General features: G+C 34.1%; 1 protein-coding gene and 1 pseudogene across 3 annotated transcripts in view; both read right to left on the bottom strand.

The window, feature by feature from the left end:
• The window catches only part of NEDD1 (NEDD1 gamma-tubulin ring complex targeting factor), a 42949-nt gene extending 19247 nt beyond the window's left edge, over nucleotides 1-23702 (bottom strand). The window contains exons 1-5 of one of the 3 annotated variants that reach the window (XM_039874055.1): nucleotides 23615-23702; nucleotides 21211-21354; nucleotides 19083-19177; nucleotides 14906-15022; nucleotides 11779-11919 (exon numbers count right to left, since the gene is read on the bottom strand). In XM_039874055.1, coding sequence (XP_039729989.1) covers nucleotides 11779-11919; nucleotides 14906-15022; nucleotides 19083-19177; nucleotides 21211-21346 — 489 coding nt within the window. In that variant the 5' untranslated portion in view covers nucleotides 21347-21354; nucleotides 23615-23702. The other 2 variants (XM_039874054.1, XM_039874056.1) reach the window with 2 other exon arrangements.
• Nucleotides 16463-16581, bottom strand: LOC120611803 (uncharacterized; annotated as a pseudogene).
• Nucleotides 23703-26423: the final 2721 nt, after the last annotated feature.

Here is a 26423-nt window from a genome sequence, read left to right on the forward strand (position 1 = left end):
ATTCTACTAAACATTCAAATATTTAATACCTATCCTTCTCAAACTCTTCTAAAAAATTGAAGAAGAGGCAATACTTTCTAACTCACTGTATAAGGCCAACATTACCCTGATATCACAACCTGGCAAGGATAAGAAAAAAAAAAAGAAAAGAAAAGAAAACTACAGACCAACATCTGTGATGAATACAGATGCAAAAATCCTAAACAAAATACTAGCAAATCAATACAACAATACATTAAAAAGGTAATACATTACGATCAACAGGGGTTCATTCTAAGGGTGTAAGGATGATTCAATATACAGATATCAATCAGTGTGATACACATTAACAAAATAAAAGGGAAAAAATATGATCATATCATCAGATGAAGAAAAACTATTTCACAAGATACATCCATTTATGACTAAAACAATGAATAAAATGGTTCTAGAAGGAAAGTACCTCAACATAATAAAAGCCATGTATGACAAACGCTCAGCTAATCTCCTACTCAGTGGTGAAAAACTGAAAGCATTTCCTCTAAGATCAGGAACAAGACAAGGATGCCCACTCCCACCACTGTTACTCAAAATAGTACTGGAAATCCAAGCCATAGCAATCAGGCAAGAGAAAGAAATAAAAGGCATCCAAATTGAGAATGAAGACATCAAATTGTCACTTTTTGCAGATGACATGATTCTTTATATAGAAAACCCTAAAGACTCCATTCACCAAAAACTCTTAGAAACAAACAAAAAAATACAGTAAAGTTACAGGATACAAAATCAATGTACAAAAAATTCACTGTGTTCCTATATACTAACAATGAAATTTCAGAAAAAGAAATGAAAAAAACAATTCCTTTTGCAATTGTGTCAGAAAGACTATCTAGGAATAAACTTAAAGGATGTGAAGGACCTATACACTGAAAACTACAAGATATTACTAAAAGAAATTGAAGAAGACACAAAGAAATGGAAGGATATTCTGTGTTTATGGACTGAAAGAATTGACATAGTTAAAATGGCCATATTACCCAAAGTATCATACAGATTTAATGTAATCCCCATCAAAATCCCAATAGCATTTTTTAAAGAAGGAGAACAACGACAACAAAAAAATCATCAGATTTGTTTAAAACCACAAAAGACTCTGAATAGCCAAAGCAATCCTATGGGGGGAGGGAGGAAGCCAGAGATATCACACTTCCTGACTTCAAATGATACTGTGACGCAACAATAATCAAAACAGCATGGCACAGGGAAGAAAAACAGACACACAGATCAATGGAATGAAAAAAATAAACTCACATATATATATGGGTAAATAACTTTTGACAAAGGCACCAAAAATATACAATGGAGAAAAGAAAGCCTCTTCAATAAATGGTGCTGGGAAAACTGGAGAGCCACATGCAAAAGAACTGAAACTAGACTATTTGTCAGCATACATAAAAATTAACTCAAAATAGATCAAAGACCTAAATGTAAGACCTGAAACAATAAAATACATAGAAGAAAACATAGGCACTAAACTTATAAACCTTGGCCTTAGAGAGGATTTTATGAAATTGACCTCAAAGGCAAGGGAAGTAAAAGCAAAAATAAATGAGACTACATCAAACTTCAAAGCTTCTGCACAGCAAAAGACCAACAAAAAAACAAAAAGGCAACCAACTGAATGAGAGAAGATAATTGCAACAACACCTCCAATGAGGGGCTAATATCCAAAATATATAAAGAACTCATACAACAGCAAAAATAAAACCCCAAACAATCCAATTAAAAAATGGGCAGAGGACCTAAACAGACACTTGTCCCAAGAAGATATACAAATGGCCAACAGAATATGAAAAGATGGGAAATGTAAATCAAAACCATATTGAGATACCACCTCACACCTATTAGAATGGCTATGATCAACAAGACATGTAATAACAAGTGTTGGAGAGGTTGTGGGGAAAAAGGAACCCTCATATACTGCTGGTGGGAATGTACATTGGTACAGCCACTATGGAAAACAGTACAGACATTCCTCAAAAAATTAAGAATAGAATTATCACATGACTCAGCAATCCCTCTTCTGGGTATCTACCAAAAAATTTGAAGACATTTATTCATAAAGATATGTGTACCCCTATGCTCACTGAAGCATTATTCACAGTGGCCAAGACAAGAAAACAACCTAAGTGTCCTTTGATAGATGACTGGATAAAGATGTGGTACATACATACACAGTTCCCATATTCAATATTGTTTATGTACCTATTGAATCATCTTTTACACATATTTTTTGAAAAGACCCTTAGGTAGCCACACTGATTCCTTTAAATGCCTCCCCTTTATCTCTTTGATAACATTCATTTCTGAACTTTCTACATCTATTGAATTATCATCTCTTTAAAATAACATTAAGAGAATATCCAATGTTCCTGGATAAACAAAGTATTAATCTACTAAATTCTTTTAAAATAAGTATTAATTTATTTTAGTATCAGCAGCACTTAATTCCCTATCTTGTTCCAGATTCAAGCTATTTATAAGAAAAAAATATATTGCCAAGAAGCTATGAAAAACCCCAGCATTATACACAGCAATTCTATTTTTTCTTAAAATACATTATTATTATATAAGACTGTGTGTGCTTGCGGAGGAGGGAGGTTGTTTCTAAATATAAAAAATACATCACTCACTCTAGATCAGGGATGGCAAACATTTTCTTAAAGGAAAAGAGTAAATATTCTACAGTGCTGTACTGTAAAAAGTTATGAACAATACATAAATAAATGAGCATAGCTGTGTTTCAATAAACCTTTCCTTACAAAAATAACAGCCAGCACATGAGTCATAAGTTTGTTCACCCTGCTATAAACATTTGAAAGAGTGGGGTAAAAAAAAAAAACAAAAAAACTATCCATAATCCCACTACCTAGAGAAAAACCAATTAACATTTTGGGAGATATTCTTTTAAGAATTTTTCTGTGTGTATGTATGTTTGTGTGTATTTAGTAAAGTGTTAACAGAAAATCTGAGATTATATTTTATTATTATAAAGTTAGCCATGTCGTTAATATTTTCTACTTCATGACTTTAATAGCTGGATAAACTGGATAATATACAAATGTATGAAAATCAATTTATCTAAATAATCTAATGTTGGACATTTAGGTTATTTCCAATTTCCAAGTACCATAACTACCATCATTTTTAAAAACTGCTAATTTATGAAAATTTGTTATTTCACTGTTGTACACGCTTTACAAGTTCTTGGTTGAAAAATGCTTAAGTGATCATTTGTCTTCCTTCTTTTGTGAATTACTCATTAATGTGAATTACCCATTAATCTATTTCGTTTATTTTCTATTGGACTATTAAGATTTTTTACGTACTAATTTGGAACTGAATTAATAAGGACATTAATGCTGTCATAGGTATAAATATTTTCCCCATTTTCCTTTCAATTTGTTGATTTTTTCAAGTCTTTTTGTCGGATTTTAAATTTTTACATATTTAATCAAATTTGTCCCCAATGACTTATGATTTTGTTCCCATGCTTAGAAAAAAAAACCTTCCTTTTGCAGAGACAAGAATGTACATTCATATATTCTTATAGCTTTAGTCTCAAATATATATACTAGATACCATATATGTATGCATCTACATACACACATATACAAAAACACGAATATACAGTGTCCCTTCAAGTCCATTCCCTCTTTCTTCTTGATTCCCAGTGTCCTATTTCAAACACAAATCAACTATCATCGAAGCTAATGTCTACTTCCATTCTCAACAGCTTATTATCCATCCTTCACACTATTGCAACACTAACCTTCTCAAAAATGGAAATCTAAACGTATTTCTGTGTTACTTAAAATCCTTTTAATTGGAGGACTCTGAGAAAATAGTGGTTATGGTGATCACAGAGTTTTTGAATCTTCTTGAATTCCCCCTTTTATGTGTATGTATATGTGTGTGTTTATGTGTGCAAAAAAGACTTAAGCAGACCTGAGACTGTGTATCCTTAGAAAGTCCTGCTTTCAAGGTTGGCCCTTGTCTGACTTCTGGGAACCTGAATTTTGAGAAGGTTCCCAATACCCCAACTGATAAAGACTGGCTCACTGACTGATACGACTGGCTCACTGTGCCTAAACTTTTTGTGCAAATGTATGGTTTATTGGCTGAACCAGAGCTCAACACCTGCTTCCCTAGCATTTGAGTACATGCTAGGCAGACGGTGCCTAGGTAATAAGCCTCCAATAAAAACTCGGGGCAATGACTATCTAATGAGCAGCCCTGGTAGACAACTCTTCATACGTGTTGTCACAATTTGATGCTGGGGAAATTAAGTACATTCTCTCCCCTGAGAGAGGAATCTTGGAAGCTCTCACCGGGTTTCCTCAGGATTTCACCCCATGCGCTTTTTCCCTTTGATTTTGCTTTGTACCCTTCGCTGTGATAAATCAGAGCCATGTATACGAATATATGCTGAGTCCTATTAGTCCTCCTCGTGAATCATCAAACCTGGTCTTGGGATTGCCAGCACACTGAGTATAAGTGTGTGTCTGTGTGTGTTTTACAGAAAGCAAACCAAACAACAAAACTAAAATCCCATAAACAACATTCACAACAAAACTAGATAATCAGGTATCCCCATAAGCCCCAAAATATTAGGCCAATCAATTAACAATCACAAGTCCTTCACAGTATGAGTGTCTCTGCAGGAAGAAGCAGAGGAAAATAACAAGGAGTCTGAGACAAATCTGAGAACAGGAAAAGCCCTACATAGCCCTATATAGGTAGTCACAGCAAAACACAGTGACCAGTTTGGACAACATTAGCTGAAACCAGGAATACCCATTGCATTAGTGGGTCTGTATTAGAGGTCTGCAGAAAAGTCAGAAGAGCTAAAGCCGTTTAGCTCCAATGAACTCCCAAAAGTGACCAGCCAAGGTGCCTCCCTCTCAGGTCAGGGCACTACACTAAGGAGACACTATTGGGAGTGGAAGCAAACCTGAAAAGGATGGAGTCAACAGCTGAAGGAAAGCCAAAGTTCACATACATGTAGTGGAGTAGAACAGAGCCAGGCAACCTCAGAAAACAAGTTGCTATTAAACAAACAAACAAACAAGCTACCTGAAAACAAGAGGAAGGTCTGAGAAATTAGAAAAGATACTCTGGACCTCATCTCTATCTAGATGGTCAGGGAAACTAACTTCACAGATAAATCCCATACAAAGTTATTACGAGAACAAGAAGAGAAACATTCTCAACAGATGACCAAAAAGACAATAAAATGATGCAAGACATTTAAAAAAAACAATATAAATTAGAATTAGAAAGCTCAGAAATAAGATGTCAGAACTTGGAAAATTAGAAATTTTAAAAATCTCTTCAAAAATGAAGGCTAATTTAAAAGAAATACAAGGATGAATAAAAAAACAACAGATAATTATCTTAAAGATAGGTAAAAAGAATTGTTAAAAACCAAAAATAAGGAAACAGTTAAAAATTATGAGAGAAAGGAATTACTAAAGAAGACCCAACAAAGAAAAAACAAAGACAAAGAAGAAATACTAAAAACTATAATTCAAGAAAACTCCTGAAACAAGAAAATTTTTGAACTATATATTAAATGAGCACACCATGTACCTATGAATAGTAATACAGAAAGACCAACACCAAGACATAGTCCAGTAAAATCCTTTGGTCATCTAAGGAAAAAGAACAAGTGACTTGTAAGGAAAAAAACACTGAAATTATCATCAGACACTTGAGACCAAAAAGATACAGTAACGCACTTAAGCTCCTCAAGGAAAGAAAATGTGAGCCTGTGACTGAGTTAGTTACTTTGAAAGAGAATTTGTAATCTCAAAGAAAACATCAAAATCAGAAGATATATACTTATGGAAACAACACTAACATGTGGTGCTCACTGCAATTATAAAAATTTAGAAAATACTTAAATTCAGAAATGTTTAGATCAACGGTGGCATTTGAACAATGGAATATTATGCAGCCATTAGGAAAACTAAGTGGTATGAGAATATCTGGGATAGAACACAAAACAAGACTGGACCAACGACATGACTACAACCACAGAGAAGAAAGACAGCTATACATAGAAATACTGCAAGAAAACTTTCTTGAAATTACATCCCATTAAAGAAAAAGTGAAAGAGAAAAATAGAGGAAAAATATAGTCTTTAAGAAGTAATATGTAAAGATATAGAAGTTTATTTTATGCCAACATGTCAACTATAAAACTGCTTAAGAACATAATATATAAGCTAGAAAAGTATACACAAGTACTAAGGAAATATATCGAGAATCAATGCCATACTATTAAGTACACATGGTATATTAATGCTCCTCTATATCATAAAGGAGACCACTACTCTAGAAAGAAAGCTTTGTAGTAAGATAAACTTTTTGAGTGCCAAAATTCAGGTACAAACATAACCAGTCACCGAGTTAACCAAATCAGAATTAAACTCATTCTTGACAAAATAATTTTTTTATTGTAATTAATAATTATTAGCATTTACTAGATCTCTGTGCTCAAACAGGCTTATTAATACTTACAAAATCTATACCTAAAATATCAAAAATTTCACTGAAGACAATAGCTTATTTAACATATACTGAAATACATTATATTTAAAATCTCACAGAAAGATCATTTTAAATTTAAGGAATCAGTAAAATAGACCCATGTTTTCAATTGCTTTGAAAAAGACTGCAGTTTGAGAAGCCCAACACAGGTTAACGTATTTGTGAGCCTAAGCTGCTGAACTTGCCAAATAGTGACACGCAATTATAATCTAAGAAGTCTGTCAGCCCTGGCAGTTCTGCAGAAGCAGGAAGGCTCTTTTTCCCCTGCAGAAAACCACAGTGATCCACATAAAACTAATAGCTTCAATTCAGCTCATACACATCAAAGTAAGATTCTAAATATATTCAGGCAATCTCATTTCTGATATGAAATTCAGTATAATGCATATTCAGTGGGACTCCCTGGTTTTATCATTTTTACTATGAAATCAATTTGATAGTTTTAAAGATTTCAAATTCTTGATTGTTCATAGAAACAAAAACAGAAAATCTTTAATTTAATCATTAGATATGCCCTATCTACTACTTTTCTCAATCACTCAGAAGCTATCTATAGTAAAACTGATCGACACAGAAATTGGGTTGGGTAACAGTATATTTGAATTCAATTGTGTCAATTTTTTGACACACTTGAAATTTTCACGAACATTGTTTAAATTTTAGGAATGAATATTTAATACATTTGAAATATTAAATGAATTTTGAGAAATCTTTTAAAAAATTTTAATGAATGATCAATTAGCAATTGTATGGTTTGGTCAACAATACAATAAGCCACAGCAAAAATCATTTGTAGGGAAAAAAACTAATTAAAAAAAAAAACACTCCAAAGACTTCAATCACACTGCCAGAAAAGGGGAAACTGAAGCATAAAGAATCATGAAAACGATGACTTTCTTCACTAAGAAAATTGAGACTGCGTACTTACGCGCACAGGGGCCAACTGCTATTTCTTAGCCTGTACGCTGTTCTAATAGTACAGAGGAAAATAAAATAATATGGTATACAAAAAATATATAAACATTTGTTCCAGGGAAAGGGAAAAAAATTAACACTCCAGTTCAATTCCTTCACCTTCTTTAATGCTCTCCTTATTCTAAGTTGGTCCAAAACAAGAAATATGATACCCCACTCCAGAGGTTCAGAGGGTATGCATTAAACCTAAAGATGTTCAAACCAGTTTGGGAAAGTAAATCACAACAGCTTTTTTAATGAATTAATGTATTTATTCATTCAAAGTTCACAATAAAGTTCATCGATCTCTTACCAAATATTAGGAACTATGCTGAACAATGTATTCAGCATCTCGTCTGATCCTTAAAAAACAACAACAAAAAACCCAAAAAAACTAGTTGAAAGTATATTCTCATTCTCACTTGACAGATAAGGAAAAGAAAGCTTGAGAGTTAAGTAAATAGGCCAGGTTCACACAGCTAGCTTTACAAATAAATGCAGGACTGAATTGCAATGTAAAACTATACCAAAAGATCCTATAGAAATGCCAACTGCCCTAGCAGGCGGCGGCAGGCACATGAAAATCTCAGGTTCTGGTTTATCTAACCTTGCGTAGAGATAAGCTTTGACCATTACTGTTTTCCTAAAGTAGAGATAATTTCAGTTTTACTATGCTATTAATTTTTTATTAATCAATGAAAATCCTTTGAAAATCAACCACACAGCAACCTATCTATCATCTAGAATTTTAAAAGAAAAATTTTTAACATGAAGATGAGATAAGAATTTTGGACTCCTATACAAAGTGACAAGAGAATACCGTAAAATTTCCAGAAGCTTTGGACCCTCAAATCCTTATACATTCAGCTGCTCCTGAGCTACAAAGATCCCAAAAGAAACAATGCTACAGCTATCCAAAACAGGTAAGAGTCTTAGGACCTCAAAGCCCTGGAATCTGTTTTCTCACTTGTAAAATGAGAATAACATGCACCTCACAAGCAAGTAGCAAAGATTAAACAACAAAATGTAATACAAAGCAATGATCACAGTGCTTGAAACACAATAAATGGTAGTAAGGATTCTAGGAAAGTGATAACCTCTATCTGGAATGCTCGCCAAACCCTCTCACCACCTACGCTCACCCCATTGGCAATAGCATGGTATTTGCAACATATAATGCTGGCCTAATTATACACCAGTATGGAAAGTTGAATCCTATCTCATACCATACACAAAAAATAAATTTGAAATGGATCATAATAGATATAAATAAGACAAGTAAAACAAAGCTTTATCTAAAAGAAAACGAAGAACACTATTTTTAAGATCTTGGGGCATGAGAGATTCTTCAAGAGGATACACACACACAAAAAACCAGCATCCTTTAAAAAAAATGATATGCTAGACTAGATTTCATTAAATTTAAGGACGTCTGTTCATTTAAAAAAAGGCATTAAGAGAGTAAAAAGGCGAGCTGTAGGTTAAAAAGTATATGCAATATGCATATCCAAAAAATGACTCCATCTCGACTATATATTAACTTTATACAAATCAACCAGAATAATACAAATAACCCAATACAAAAAAAAGAGGAAGAAACTTGGTCACTTCACAAAAGAAGGTGTATGAAAATGCACTCAAGTCATTCAACACAGAGAAATGCAAATTAAAACCATAATAAACACCATTATATAACCATCAAAGTGGCTGAAATTAATAAGATAGACAATACTTTGTATTAGTGGAACAACTGGAGTATAAAATGGCACAAGCACTTTAGAAAAGTATAAAATGGCACAAGCTCTTTAGAAAACTTTTGCACAATTTTTTAAAAAGTAAATCTGTTACCCTGAGACCTAGTGATTCCCTGACTGAAGACAAAAACATCCATCCACAAAAATACTTGCACAAAAATATTCACAGCAGCTTCAGTAGCTTTATCATAACAGCTAAGAACTAGAAACAACTCATGTCCATGATTGATAAGATGGACAGTGTCACATCCATATACTGGAACACTAACTAGGCAGTAGTAAAGCAGTATGAACTACTACTATTCCATGCAACAAAGCAAACAATAAAGACTAAAAGGAACCAAACACGTAAACTCTCTTAGGAAATATGAGGTAGTGACTGGAAAGGGTTAAGAAGGAGTCTTCCAGCGTGCTGGAAATGTTCTCTATCTTGATTTTGGTAGTAGTTACACAAATATTTGTATATATAAAAATTTATCTGGCTCTACACTTAAGATATATGTACTTTATTATGTGTAAGCTATATGTCAATTTTAAAAATTTAAACATTTTACACATAAGGCCAAGAGCAATAACTAAACCAAATGTTTTCAGGATTATTCCTTCATACCTGGTTTTAATAAGAAAACTCTTTAGCAAGATACAATAAAAACTGAAACATAAGAATACACATGGTAGTTATCTGACCTACTTTTTGTGTTACTGAAAAGTCAGCCAGGAATTTACAAATCTAAATTTGTCATGCCTCTAATATACAAAAAAAAAAAAAAAAGGAAAAAGGAAATAAAATTAGAAATTAGTCTATTTCCTTACATAGCAAGAAATCTGAATACTAGGTAAGAGTTTTCACAATGATTCCAACATCTAAGGGCTTAGGCTTTATGTCTCCATTATCAAAATACAAATAACCAAAAAGAATCACAAAAACAAAAAATATTGCTTCCTACATGTATGACAATATTAATACATTCTCGGTGGCAAATCAGTTATCCTCATCCACAATGCAGAAAGTGAGATTATCTCTAAAGGCTTTTTTCCAGTTCAAGGATTCTATCATTCTGACATTCAACTAAACAAAAACTTTGATTAGTTCCCTAAATGCCTACCAAAACAAAAGCCAAATCTTTGGTCTGGCATTCAAAGTCCCACATCGACATTATGTTCATGCATATCTTTCCAATCTTTTCTCACACTGGCCCTAATAAAACCATGCACCTTCTGTTCCTTATTTTTGTTCTTGAGATTTCTTCCATATAAAACATCCTTCTCCCAAAGTTCTATAGTAGCCTATTAAAATTAAATATAATCATCCATTCACATTAATGGAGGACCTTTTTTCATGTAAGGCACAAATTTGGACAATGGTTAAAGACAAAGAAAAGAAGATATGGTTCCAACTATAGTGTGGAAATGTAGAGTTAACCCTAATACAAGTTAGAATCAAGTAACTGGCAAACAGGCCAGTTTATATTGCAGTAAGAACAAAAAGTCAAGCCTTAGACCTAGTTGAAATCCTTCTTTCAATTTTCCTTATTTTGTTCCCAGTTTTCTCTCACTGTTCTGAATCACCGTAACATTGTTTTACATCAACCACCTATTTATATGTATATCATTTATATGTATATCGCTTTTATTCCCAATATATATGAAACTTGAAAAGACTCTTCTATGCATTTTTAATATCCATTAAATTTTCCTGAAACATTATATATATACTATTCAAATAATAACTTTAAAAAGTGCTTTTCAAAAGCGAGGAGCTCCCATCTTTTATCTAATAGTAATTATGGCCAAAACGATTACAATAAAAAGTAAGGATTAAAGTAAGATACCTCATTGGAAATTTCTGTGGAGAATTTCATAGAAAGTTAGACAAGAATTACATTTCTTGAGAAACTAAATTTATTTTTTTAAGAATTTTATAAACTAATTTTTATAAAGAAAAAATGTGACTGGTTTCCCTTTATAAAAAGTTTCCCTAAATATTCCTGTATTAACCTGAAATACATGAATAAGCGTGATACATTAACTATCATATACTTAAACAAAAAACAAAACTCAATTCACTCTGCACCTAAACACACTCAACCACTCTATGTCCACCGGCCTATTCATGAACATATCTGACACGGTCTGAGCTATGCAATATTCCTATAACTGCAATATCACAAAAAGATTAATATCCATGTTTTGGGCTTAACCTATTAATGCTATTTGTGTTTGTTATATATAGTTATATTCTAGGAGCATGTGACTACTCAATGGCCTAACTGAATTCAAGTAAGCACTATAATCTAGTATAAATTAGCTTGTTATTTGAACATTTTAAAACACTACCATTAAAAAGTAGCTAGCTGTGTTTTCAAGCAAACTAAATGCAAATTTAAAATACTTAATTTTAAAAGCTTAAATTCCTTGTTTTATATAAAAAAAAATCTATCTTATCAACTTTATTTTGAAAAAACCCATACTGTACCTGGTTACTACCATGACCAAAAGGAGTACTTGATAAATTAGTGGTTACACTGTGCAAAATAATTTCACCACTGAGAGATCCAGAAGCAATGTAGCAATCATTCCAATTATATGTTACACAAGTTACTTCATCTTTATGATCCTGAAAGGAAAAAAAAATGAAAAATTTTCACATTTTTCTAAATTTAAAGTTTTATAAATATTATCTATTTGTCAACCTAATATTTGCTTTAACATTTTCCTCAAATAACATTTAAAAACTCACATAAGTAAGAAACAATCTGATCAACACCAAATCTTCTCAGGGAACTGAGATCTATTTTTCACAACTATAATAATGATCAGGCACTCAGAAACAAGAGACAGAAAGGAAAGGTAATTTCTTTATGGTATTATGTCTACCTTAAAGAATTCACTTCCACTGACATGTAACATTTATTGCAAGTTGATTATTATGAGAGTCCCTTGCCCTTGAGAGTATTACTGTTCAATTGAGAAGATGGGACATTTAAGTTAACACGAAAACAGCAGAATGAATGCTAAATTTGTGGTAGAGGCAAAGTGTCAAAAGGAAAGAGAAAGAGGCATCCTTGTGAACTGAGTTGACAGAGGAAGCTTTATGGAAGACATAAAGCTTGAGTTTAACCTTAAAGAAAGGATACGAGATAAGTTAGGGGAAGGGGAAAGAAATCAGACACCACAAAGTAGAGCAAAAAACAAAAGCCCTGAAGCCAGAATGAGCAAGGTATGCCTGAGAGATGATAGTAGCTGCTTCTATTTACTGAATACCTACTAATGCTGGGAGCTTTATATATTATTATTATTATTATTATTATTATTATTATTAATCCTTAGAACAATCCTGAAGGCAAGGTCATTTTTCCATATTATAGATGAGTTAACTAAATGAGACACAGAAAGGTTAAGAAACCCGTGCAAGCCCACATAACTGCTAAGTGGTGGTACCAGGATCCAATTCCGTAACAAACTCCAAAGCATGTTTGCTTCCTTCTCCGAGGCTGTCTCCTACATCCGAAGGGGAATCCACTTTGAGGAAATAAAACTGTTTTCAAACAAACTGAGTTCACAAGGACTATGCTTTCCAACATCAAATTAGAGCTATCTAGTAGGAACATAGACAAGTGATCAGGATCAGGGGTGTAGTTTTTAACAGTCTAGTATCGCATCTTAATATAAATTAACTTTTGCATCTAATAATTAATTTAATATCAAGAATAGTAACTATACTATTCCACTTATATTACAACTTTTCCAAATGGTCCTTCAAGCATGTTTGGAGGTGCCTTTACATTTTATTCCTTTGCTAAATCAAAGAAACAACTGCTACCCTGAGTAAAAAATGTTTGATGAGAAGAAAAAAAGAAAGAGTAGACATTTAGCGCATTGTTTCCGTTTGGGAAATTAAGAATATGAGGTGCACTACAATTTCTATGACTCTGCAAAGAAGCAGGTATGTTTTTTCAACTGTGGAAAATATGTCACTCAGTGCCAAAAATTGTGCTGTTACCAGAAAGAACACTGCAGAGGAGGGATCTGAAGGTGAAAGATTAGATTTCCCACTATTACAATTAGTCAGTCAAGTACTTATTAATTTAATGAATGAAGGAATAAAGTATTCAAAGAGTTTCAAACAATAAGAGAAAAAACTATTGAGAATAATTTGAAAGCTGAGGATAGAGAAATTAGTAGAATTTTTGCCATGCAGTAAAGAGGGATGGGGGGAGGGGGTAAGTGATGCTCCTAAATTGTGTGACAATATGTGACAAAACGGGTCATAGACTTCTAAACTCTTCTCAATTTTGTAAAATGTTCCCTGTTCATAATAAGTATATCCCTCTAAATAACTTTTATTCAATTGCTGAATAATTTAAAAGATTAAACAATGAATAACATCTGAGTTTGCATCTCATCTTTGTCATTACTAGTTGTTTGACCGCTGAAAAAGTTCTTTAACATTTATGAGCCTGAGTTTCTCCACTTGTACATAAGAATAGTAGTACGTGCTTCACAGAGTTGTTGAGATAAATAGATAAACATATGTCAAGCACAGTGACTGGCATATCAAAGAATTCAATAAAAATGAATGATTTTCATTATTGGCAATTTTTCAATTTTTCGTAAGCCTCTTCAAAGTTTAGCTAATACATAAAATAATGAACTTCCAAAGGTAATATTTTAAACAGTAATTACAGGATTATATTTCAATTTAGCTAAGAGAAAACCATTCTTCTATATACCATTTCCCTAATTAGAATTAACTCAATGACATTAAGGTATATTACAAGATGATAATGATATCCGGTATTTGCTTCAAAATAATCTGAGGGTATGAGGATTTGAGAGTAGATGAGAACATAGATAAAACATATTATCTATGAGCTGATCATCACTGAAGTAAGATATGATGAATACATGTGTGTATATATGTATGTGTACAAATAAATGTTTAAAATTTTCCATATTAGAACTTCTTTAAGTCATGTAAAAATTAAAAATAAATGTGGACTTCCAAATATCAAAAGAACACGATAGTGAAAAGCACAATTAAAAAAAAAAAAACCTTCATAACCCAGAGGGTTCTGTGTGACATTTTTATTTTCTGAAACTACAAAAAACTAACTATTTAAAGAAACACTAATTATAAACAGTAAATTATTTTAAAAACTATTTCATTACCAAGATGAAAATACATACACAAATATACTAGACAACTAAGAAGCCAAATCCACAACTCTGACTATCAGATAGAGTACTATCTTCCCAAAACTACTCTCATTTTTTCACAGTGCCTTGAAAAAACATCTCTGCTGACAGTAAACCATACTGCAGAAAATGTGAGGTGGTTCATTAAAACAAAAGTAGAACTAAGTGGGAAAAAAAAGTTTTAAACACCAATAATATGCATTAATGACATACATGGAGGAAAAAGTAGACAAAAAAAATATGTTTCTGGCTAAATGGCATCTTTATTTCCCCTAACAAATCTCACTTAATACTAAAGCATCTTATTTTTATCATAAAAGTTCAAAATTAAAAGCAAAGTTTGGGAACTAAACACACTGTGAGATACCCATTTCTGTAAGGATTAAAAGAAAAAAGCTGCTTACCTTAAGAGATCGATGAACTCTTTTTGATTTTAAATCCCAAATATTGACAGTGTTATTTAGGCCTCCGCTTACCAAATACATAGATGTGGAATTTAAACTGACACATGTCTGCTTTTGCTATTAAAGAAAAAAAGAGTTACCTTAATTTAAGAGACCAGACATGACTTTCAAGTCTCATCCAACACTTAAGGTACTTGATAAATATTTGTTAAATTAAATGCTAAGAACATTCAAATACTTATACTAAAGATTCGCCTCTCATCATCTTCCACATGGAACCAACAGCTTGTAAGGAGTTCAAAAAGGCTTCAAGGAAATCAACCAGAGTTGTGTTCTCTTCCATAGAACAGAGGTGACAGAGGAAGCTGAGGAAACACCAGCAAATCCTGGCCTCCCATCAGGGCTTGCCCTTAACATCTCCCCTTAATAAACCTGCTCTTGCACTTCCACAGAATACCTTAGAATCAACCCACAGCTCAGAAAACACTAAAGGTAGAGGGAACTTTAAAAGATGTCTAAACTCTTCATTTTACAGATGGAGAAAGTCTTGTAAATAGGACAAATAGTTTCCCGAAGTCTCATAGCAAATTTCCCCTAAGAAGCCCAAGTCTCAAACATCAAGTCATCAGAACTTGACTCTATACTCTTCCTCATGTTTGTAAAGACACTGCCCATCCAGTTTCTCAAGATAAAAATCCAGAATTACCTTAGATTCCTAATTCTCCTTTCCCTGAATCTATCATGAATTCTCTAAACCCCAATACTAAAATAAACCCCATACAGGCCCTCCTTTATCTGTCACTACTGCTTGCACCCTAATCCAAATCTTGCCAAACCACAATAGCAGCCTCCTAACTGGTTGTCCTCTTTCCACTTCTACCTCCCTACATTCCATGCTCCACAAGTAAGGTGACCTTTATAAAATGTGAATCAGATCATGTCTTTCTCATTTAAAAATCAATGGCTTCTAATCAGCCTCAGAATAAATTCCAAACTCATTAACTAGCTTTCAAAGCCCCATTCATCCGGCCCCTTCCCACCTCATCTGTCACCATTTTCTTCCTCACACACTAATTTTCCAGCCACATTGACCTTCTTACATTCCTTAAACATAATGACTCTCTATTTGTCTCAAGGTTTCTACACAGCTGTCCTTGCCTGGAAAGTTAAATTCCCTGAACCTTGACTGAATGGCTTCTTCTGGTCAACAGATAGCAACTTAAATGCCACCTCTTCAGGAGATGTCTCTTGGCTACCTAATGTAACTTGTTATCTAGGTATCTCATTTTAGTTGTCTGCATAACTTATCACTATTTGGGTATTCCGTTTACTAGTTTGTTTGACTTCCACCAGAATGTCAGTTTCATTAGAGCAAAGAATATATCTATGTTCAATAAATATTTATGAAATAAATGGCTAAAAGTATAGAGCTTATCGAGTTTTGGGGTTTTTTTTGTTGTTTTTGTGGTTTTTTTTTTTTAGGTGAGGCAATGCTTAGTTGACCTCACAGATTACAAGGACCTTGTCAGCTTACAATCCCTTATTTCTTATTTTTTATGCCTACAGCACCTGGTCTTCCTAGGTGGTCTCCCGTCCAAGTACTAACCAGGCCCGATCCTGTTTAGCTTCCGAGACCAGATGGAATTGGGCTTGTTCAGAGTGGCATGGCCGTAGACAATTGAGTTTTTTTCACAATGATTATCTATGAATGTCATCTATCTGGTAGTACCCATCCACAACTATGCTACAACACAGAACACAGATGTTGTATGGTTTTTTTTTTTTCATATTTAATCTTCAGGTATGCTATGTACTTATATTAATTGTTCTCATCTCCAGTTGAATGCCATGGGGGAAAAAAAACACAGAAATAAATTCCAAAGACAAATTATGTACATTTAGGTAAGTCACCTTATCTTTCTGAGCCTGTTTCTTCATCTGAGAAATGAGAGATGAAGTCTAGATCTACTGTTCCTACATTGAAGAGTCCATGCATCTCAAAAACATCTAGGTTCTTAAAAGGGTACAGATGACCCCCTGTCCCTAAGGTTTCTTACAGCTCTCAAATTTTGACAAAGGGTTCAAAATTACTAACACATATAAAAATATCAGGAGCGCACTGCATCAATGTTTCAGTATAGTTGGTATAGTTCTCCTAAAGGATCCAATGCTGGGAACTGACTTTAGTCTAAACAGACCAATAAAATTTAGAATCTGGACAGTTTGCTAAAAGCTATAAAAATAACCTTTAAAGAAAACAGACAAGAATGGTGTCCATCAAAGATCAATATATTAGGATTCTAACTGTCAAAAACAACTCAAATTAATCTTAAGGGCTCAGAACAAAAGCTGTATTTATAGCTGGCTTACCCTAATGATAGAAGACTTTTTTTATGTTAATATAGTTTTAATGTAGCAAGTGAACTTAAATAATTAATAAAAACCATATGATTATTATAAAAATCCTGTTCCCCAAGACATAAGCAATGGGTACAGTTTTCAAAATCCAAAATTAAGAGCTGGTCAAATTTCTAGGTTATATAGTAGCCTATCATATACATTATAAAACTTAATACCAAACAGCCTACTTTAAAAGAAGTAAAACAGAACATCAAAGAAAATAAATATGAACTTAAAGTTCTACTCTAAAAATAATGTTAGAGTAAAACAGAATCTTATCTTCCCATGTTGGAAAGGTCTAATATCTCATATGACACATTAGTAAAAAGACTTACTTAGATCTTACAAAGCAAAGGTTATCAACACAATAATATCTTACAAGAAATTACCAATCAAGGCTACAAAAGCAATGTTTGCACAATATTTTTGTAAGTAAATTAAAGCAGATTCAAATTTTAACTATAATAACCTCACTTCCATCCACCTGCATTCTGATGTGATTTCTTACCTGTGGGAAAAGAAATTAACTATAGCAACTGATATGGAATAATCACAAAATCCTTAAAATTCTGTCACATTTGTGAATATCATCTGTTCTTTTGCGACTTTAATTAAACAACAAAAAAGGTCCAGTCCCAAACTGGTTCTAAGGCATAATGCATAAAAGTAGCACAATACATATTGTGGTGGAGGTGGAATCAAAATTGTTTTGATGTTTATAGTTAAATAAGCAAATGTTTGTTGACCACCTTTGACAAAATTTAAATTTCCAAAGACGACTAAGATATTTTTGCCTGCTTCTGAAGAGTACACTTTGACTTCTTTCAACCAGGGACACTCTCTGCCTCAGTTTTACTTAACTGAGCCTGAACAGGGAGCGTGTCTCAAACTCCATTTCTACTCTCAGCAGACATTCTCTCTAACGGGATTGGATCAATCCCACCAGATAGCTTTAGGAAAGGACTGACCTTTTTAAGTTAGATGAGCTTTTAGATTCCATGTCCTACTGTGTTCTAATTGGGCTACCTGACCTACTCCAGTGGATAAAATTAAGACAATTCATAATGATTTAGGGTCTGCTATGAAAACTTTGAAACTTAAAAAAAGAATAAGCTACTGACTACCTTTTTACTTAGACTTTATCTTATTTAAAAAAGAAATAGCTTTCAAGGAGTGTGATTGGAAATGAGGAAGTCAGCATTATCCTGAATCAAAGAGATTAATTTACAAAACAAAAGAATAAGAAAACAATATACAGGGAACTCTACATTAAAATGCTCTGGGACCAAAGCTTATTTTGACAAAGCCATCCTGTTCCAGGAGAGTTTGGAGAGGCTCGGGCAGGTCCCTCAGCATGAGGTGAACAAAAGCAAAAGCAAAAGAGATGTCTTTAGCTGATGCTCCTGAGCCCAACATCAGTGAGGGCACAGCTACATCATCAGGGCTCTATAGTCAAGTCAACCTCTTGACCTAAGTGAGCCTTGGTCCTAAAAAAGGCAGCCATACCAGGGAACCTTTCATAGACAGAAAATGGAAAAAGCAAGTGCCTAGTTGACAAAATTTAAGTCCTTGATTACTCTCCCAGGATCCAGTATTATTTTACCTAAAGATGTTTCAGTACCTGTCTCACCTGTAAGTGTTACTGTATAATTTTGACCTTAGGTTAAGAATGTTTTTAAATACCTTTACATTTAGTTGCAAGCACCATAAAAAATAAGCATTAACGACCCAAGTAGAACAAAGATTTTTTTAAAAGTTTTTTTAAAAAATCACTTACCCCTTCACCAAGCTCTAAAAGTGGAACAGGTTTACATTTGCAACTTGAAACAACAATTTTGTCACCACTGGAAGATGCTGTCACTAGAAAGTTATCTAAATAAAGAGTTATGGAGCATAAAACAATCCATGAGCATCTCTAGCACTATTAATATAAGACTATTAATATAAGAATTGTGAAGATAAAAGCAAGCACATCAACCTAAGAAGAAAAGCAAATGAACACAGTTATACATTAGCTTTCGAAAATGGCTCAGGTTACTAATTACTAAGACGAGAACTATCCTTTCTGGCTTTGCTATCGCTTGAAAGCTATGTGACACATGTGAAATACTACTCCACTTTCAAAGCATAGGCCAGAAGGTCTAATTTTATCCTTCAAGAATGGGAGCATGATAAAAGCAACATCAGCAAATATCAATCAGCTTTTTCATCTATAAAAACTGTTCAAGATAGTTATTTATTTACAGGGTGCTTGCTACTCATTTAAGCTAGGAAGCAAATATCCGCATTAGTCTCTTATTTGTCCACTAAAAAAATAAAACCTGATATTTTCTCAAAACTAGAATTTCTCTGATAGAATGCTTCAATCTTAAATGTATTAATAAACATTATAATATAGAAATATAAAGAAATGTGGTTAAATAGCAACAATTTGTTACGGAAGTTTATATTAAATTTAAATTATTTAAAATTTAATTTTAAATTATTTTAAAATTTAAATTAATTTAAAATTATATTTACCTTGACATAAATTATAAGTAGAACAATCAGTAAACACAAAATAATGTAAGGTAGGTATTTTAAAACTAAAATGATAAAATACAATAACATAACCAAAAATAAGAATCTGATTTTGAGAGTCCTAACGAATTAAAATATCAGAAGTTTAAATCAATGCTTTAACAAGCAGTTCTAACTGCATTCCTTTTGAATGATTTGCAAAACATTCAAATATTTTCTAAACAGGCCATGGATTGTGATTTTTTAAAAAATGTAGTCATTTCACAATGAGTTTGATTAATAGAGTACCAAGGTAATTTATTTTGCTACTATAAAACAAAATCAAGGAATGATAAAGAGGTAAATTTAATTCAATAAGAAAATTCATTTTTGCTACATATTTGCAAGAATAATTAGGTTGGATTTGAAAACTTCTAATACTTTTGTTCATGAATCAGTCATACTTTAATGCTTTGCTACTTTCATCATTGATGTCAGAAGTATTAAAATCTAATGTTACTTAAGAAATACTGTAGAAGTTCCACAAAAGAATAATTTCTAGCATACCAAGTATATAGAACACATTTATATAAAAAGTGATGAGTACTTTCTTTATAGCTATGGTTCTCAACTCGGGGCTACTGGCATCTGGTGGGTAGAGGCTAGAAAGGCTCCTAAACATCCTCTAATGCACAGGACAGCCCCATAACAAAGAATTATGTGGCAAAGACAAAACGTCAACAGTATGAGGCTGTGAAATCCTGATTTACAAGTTTCACTGCCTCATTTATTCTATCCCCATATAGGAAGGAGAAAATGAAAACAGGGAGGGTATGAATCAGAAACCTAAAAAGCTTAGGAAAATTCACTATGATTTGCCTGTTTGGGAAATAAGACTATTTTCATCATAGAAAGGAAGAGAAATATGAGAGTACATCAATAAGATGGGAATGTTGGACAATTTTAATTTGTATCTCCTCACCCAACCTTTGCTTCTGCCTTTCTGTCTCTAATTTTCAAACCAGATCCACAAATATACAAATGTAGATGCAAAAACTCACTCCAAAATCCCACTATTACCTATCTTTTCCCATCTGATTCAATAATAAACTTTTGGTAACAAAACTAATTCTATGGTCTGGATCTAGTCATTTATATTTACATATTAATTGCAGTATTTTTCAATGTAATGGGCTACAATTAAAATTTTTAGAAATCAACAGAGAATATTAATGTGCATTCATGACATATTGTTAATAAAACTCTTGTTTCTTTTTATCTAGCTTTCATAGCCATGCAAAATATATTTCTCATGGGTTGCATGCAAAAGTTCCATTGATACTGGAACTTTTGTTAGGTTGTTTAACCTAACGAAAAAGTGTTTTGTTTTGTTTTTTAAAGGATACTATTGCTGCTCCAACACACTGAGCTGATTCCATGTGGTGATGTGTGTGGGTTGAATTTATCCACCAATGTCATAGATGAAGCATCCCATATTTTAATATCATCTCCTGATGAAGCAAATCTGAGGTTTTCCTGCATGACTGCACCTGCAAATAGTTTAACACAGTATATTTAAAAAATTAAGGACAGACAAAAAAAAAAGGAAGTTAAAATGAAGCATCTAAGCTAAAACAAGTGGCGCTACTTGTCCACTTTTGCTCCAGAGTGTGCTTACCACAAAGTAGTTGGAGTGATCTTTCTAAAATGTGAACCAGATCATTCTTAGTCAAACTTTCCCATGGTTCGCCACAGATATTATAATGAAATCTGACCTCCTTATCATGCCTTACAGAACCAGCCCAGGTGTAACTCTCCGACTTCTCTTCCTTGGGGCCACTAGACTCAGGCCTTCGTTCTTGCTTCCACGATTTCCATTTTCGGGCCCCCTCTGCCTGGAATGTTCTTTCCCTAGATTTCCCTTGGTCATCTCCTTCACATTATTCCAGTCTCAGCTCAAATATCTCCTCCTCAGAAAAGCCTAGTCTGATCACCAAGGCTAAAGCAGCCCCATACCAGCTGCCCTTATCCCATTATCCTGTTTCATTTTTTTTTTTTTCATGGTATTTCATTCTGGTAATATTTTATATTTCACTCTCAGTATGAACAAAACAAAGATCCTGAGATTTTGTCTTGTTTACCATCAGTCTTGAAACTTTCCTGGCACACAGTAGGTACTTACAGATAAGTATTGGATAGGTAATCTCTTAATGTTTTTTAAAATGTATGATAAACTGTAGCACTTCTGCAGATCAGAATTCAGTCACTCCAGTTCTCCCAAGTAATTCCAAAATTAGCAAATACAGCCAAAGGAGATGTCACTAAGTCCGTATACCAATTCTTGGTCTACAATTCCCTCTCATATTATTTATTCACAGTATATACAGTTCAAACATAAGTCTGACAGTGATTTTACAAATTAAAGCAATCTAGAAGGCAGAAAGCAAGGAAGCTGTTCTAGGAAGACACTTTAAAGGGCAGTAAATAGTAATGAATGACAGGTCAAAAAAAATGCTCCAAAACACATGGGAGGGAAGGGAAGGGGACCTAGAAATAAATCCTCCATACCTTCCTGAACAGTGCAAGAGTACAGTACAGCATTAGTGATGTCACAGACAGGTTCCCAAGTCATCAACAAAACAACACAATTATGTCCAGTATACCCTATTTCAAAGGACTAGAGGGATAACTACAGGACCCTTTGATTCTCAAGAGACAAAAAAAAAATTTTTTTTAATGGATTTATAAAAAGGCTAAAACATTTTAATTAGAAAAGTCACTCGTGATTCATTATACTTCATTCATCACATAAATACATTGCTACTATAAACCGTTACAGTCATCTGTTGCAATGTAGACATAGTATCTGGATTTGGTGCTTTAACATGTGGTAACATGTGCCCTTCTGGTTCCCTACTGAAGGAATAAAGTGCTGGAAAGGCGATTTCTAAATCCAGTAAACACAACTGAAAGGTGTCTTCACTATTACTATACATCATTCCTGTTGAGCGGTGTGGTATACTGTAGTGGAAAGATCACTTAAGCTAGGGCTCAGAAAAAGTAGGTTCGAAATAAATGCCCAAGAGTTAAGTGACAGTGACTTTGGCCAAGTCATTTAATGTATGTTTCCATCTCTGAAAGTGGAGAGGGGACGGGAACCATCTGCCCACCTACCTGTCTTCTGAGAACTGAGCACATTTGAGGGAGATGGAATACATCAGCCTTCCAAAGTGGGTTTTAGGGAAAGTGAGCTGTCAGGACACAAGGCGGTAATAGACTGCCATCCCCGGATTTAGAGATAACAGCTACATGAAACAACTCAACAACAATTAGTTTAAACAAATAAAAGTTTTTCAACTTTCATTGACCAAAAATGCATTTTACTTACAGGAGACTTGCTCAGCTGGGGTTATCTTGTAAAATGCATTTAAGCGCCTACTAAACGAGTCTCATTAGAGAGGTTTACAAAAGGAGGCAAACTGTGGAGAAGCTGCAAACTTTTCAGAGGCAGCACATCCCCCAGCGCCGCCACCAACCTACCCCAGCTGACCCGGCCACCTCTCAGGTCAGGCAGGAGGTCGTCGCTGGCAGAGAGGTCCGCGCCCCTGGCCCGCTGCTTCCAACTTCCGCGCCAGATCCGCTACTGCACCCCTGCTCGGCAACCGTCCGGAGCACGGGATCAGCCGGGGCGCGCAGAGTCCCGGAACCTCGGACCCGCCCCCTGAGGTGGCCGGAGGCAGGCGGGGTTCCGGAATGCGCGAAAACACGGTGGGCGATGACCCGCTGACCTCAGGCCCTCCGGAACCTCACCTCTCGGCCGCGGTACACCGGAGGCCACCTCACAGCCCACTCCAGCACTGTGCTTCCGGCTCCCGCCCAGATTGTTAAACTTCGGCGGCCGGAAGTCCCACCCCCGAGTGGCGTCACGTGGTGAGGCGTTGCCCTAGGCAGTGGCTCCGGATCGCTGGCTGGGCCCGACTCTGCAGCTGACCCTGGAGCAGTGCGGAGCCTCTGCTGGGGTTGTTACCCTGTGCCAGGGCGGGAACTGCGGATCTAGACGGCTTCCTCCACACCCCAGCTACAGCGCTCAGGCCACAAGCATCTACGCCTTTGTCATTCGTTTGTTGACTGCTTACTGTGTGCCAGGCACTATGCTAGACCCAGGGTGAACAGTGATGGGTTTAGCCAGGGAGTACAAATTCCATGGAGCTTACAGTCCAATATAGGAGGCGGACGTTAAATAATTACATACTTAAATAAAAAGTGAAATTGTAACAATTGTTTCAAAAGAAAGGTACATGATGTACGAAAGCCCACAATAAGGGAAATGAACGTGGATGTAGGTGTAGGATAGGTTTTCCTGAAGAGGAAACCGTGGAGAACATAAATACCACAAGCTGGTTTAAAACCAGGAAACAAGCTCAGAAAGGCTAAAAAATAAACCAAAGTGTAAGCATCTGAGTTATCTGACTTCAAACCCATACTATTTCTTCCACATCATGCTGCTGAGTCAGGAACATCAAACAGCATCTGGTTGATAATTCTTTTGAAGGGGATGCTTCTCAAAGTGGAAAAGGCACCAGCAGAAGGAGCTGGTGCTTTCAAAGGCTCCTTCTACCTGTGCCTCTATTACAAGTTCTATTGACGATTTTGCTGAGAATACTTATAATAAGTATAGAGCATTTCTTCTACAAACAATATTATTATTCTGTCCTCTAAGGACATCTGAAATGTGTTTCTGAGCTAGGTATACAAGCCCCAGTTATTTGTGCCCATATTGCAAATAACTGGAAAACTCTAATATTAAAGTGCAATTTTTTTCAGAGCAGAAATGGGAGTTCTAGCCAAGTTGTAAAGATTGATGGGGAGCCTCGAAAGGAGAAAGATAGCAAGCAGCAACTTCCTTAATTGTATAGTTTACAGTTCTTGACGTTATTAAATCAAATTTCTGTAGGGATGGGGGCCAAAAGTTGAGAAATGAGAAAATAGAGTAAGGGAGTAGGGACAGAGACAAGCAGGGCAAATAAGGAAAAGACAGTTAACTAAATTTCTAAAATTTTAAAGTTAATGGGAAAATTGAGGCTACAATATATGAAACTATATGACTATATATCAAATATGTGTTATATATTGTATAATATAACAAATATAATAATATATATCTATTGAACACATACTTTATTAAGCACTATATACATATGTATGTATAGGTATGATATATATAATGTGTACATACATAGTGTGTGTATATATATATATATATATATATATACAATTTTATCTTTCTGAAAATACATATGTACTATTTTATGTCCCCACTTTACATATGAAGAAACAGAGGTTAAGTAACTTGCCTAAAGTCACACAGTTCAGAAACAGTAGGAACTGGAGTTAAACCCAGATCCATAAGACTACAGAGACTTCACTGTAAATCATTATGCTATATAGTCAAGAGCCAAAACACTGCATAAAGACCCAAATATTAACCTCCACTCCTCGCTCTCTGCTGGTGCCACAAACACATCAAAACTTATGTGATTCTGGAACAGTCCTATCATAAACAAGTCTCAATAGATTTTAAAAGAATAAGTCTTGCACAATATGTTATCCAATCACAATAGAATTAAATAGAAATAGAAAACAATAAAGCATCCAAAAAAGCCCAAATATCTGAAAATCAAACAACCTTATTTCTAAACAACACATAGGTTAAAGAAGAAATCAAATCACACATAAACTATAAAACATTCTAACTGAATAAGTAAAATGCAACATATAAAAATTTATGGAATTCAGCTAAAGCAGTGCTTAGACAGAAATATATAGGTTTAAGAGTCTAAATTATGAAAAAAATGAAAGATCCAAATCAATGATCTATGCTCTCTCTTAAAGAACCTAGAAAAAGAGTAGTAAATTAAACATAAAGATTAGAATGGAGAATAATGAAACTGAAAACAAATGAATACTATTTTTTGAAAGGATTAATAAAATTGATAAACCTCTATATAGACCTAGCAAAAAGAAAAATACAAATTATCAATATGAGGATAGAAAGAGAGGCCAACCATATAGGACCGAAGGTATTCAAAAAGATAATAAGGGAAGAGTATGAAAAACTTTATGCCAATAAATTTGTTAACATGAACAAATATCTTAGAAGATATATAAGTTAAAACTGACACAAGAAAAAATAGATAATATGAGTAGTCCTATACATACTACAGAATTTGAATTCATAATTTAAAAAACCCTTCCAAAAAGAAAACCCCAAGATCAGATGGCTTTACTGTTGAATTCTATGAAACGCATGAGAAAGAATACCGATTCAGCATGAATTTTTTCCAAAACCAGAAGAGGAAGGGATATTTTTAAACTCACTTTTTTGAGGACAATAGTTCTCTGATACTAAAACCAAACAAAGACCTAACTATAAACTCATAGCCCTCATGTATACAAAAATTATATGTGTGTGTGTGTGTGTGTGTGTATACAAATTGAATCCAGTAATGTATGAAAAAGATTCTACATCATGACCAAGTAAGGTTTATTCCAGAAATGCAAGGTCGTTTAACATTCAAATCACTGAACATAATTCATTATATTAACAAAATAAAGATAA

Source organism: Pteropus medius, unplaced genomic scaffold, assembly GCF_902729225.1.
Source record: "Pteropus medius unplaced genomic scaffold, Ma_sr-lr_union100, whole genome shotgun sequence".
Taxonomy (NCBI): domain Eukaryota; kingdom Metazoa; phylum Chordata; class Mammalia; order Chiroptera; family Pteropodidae; genus Pteropus; species Pteropus medius.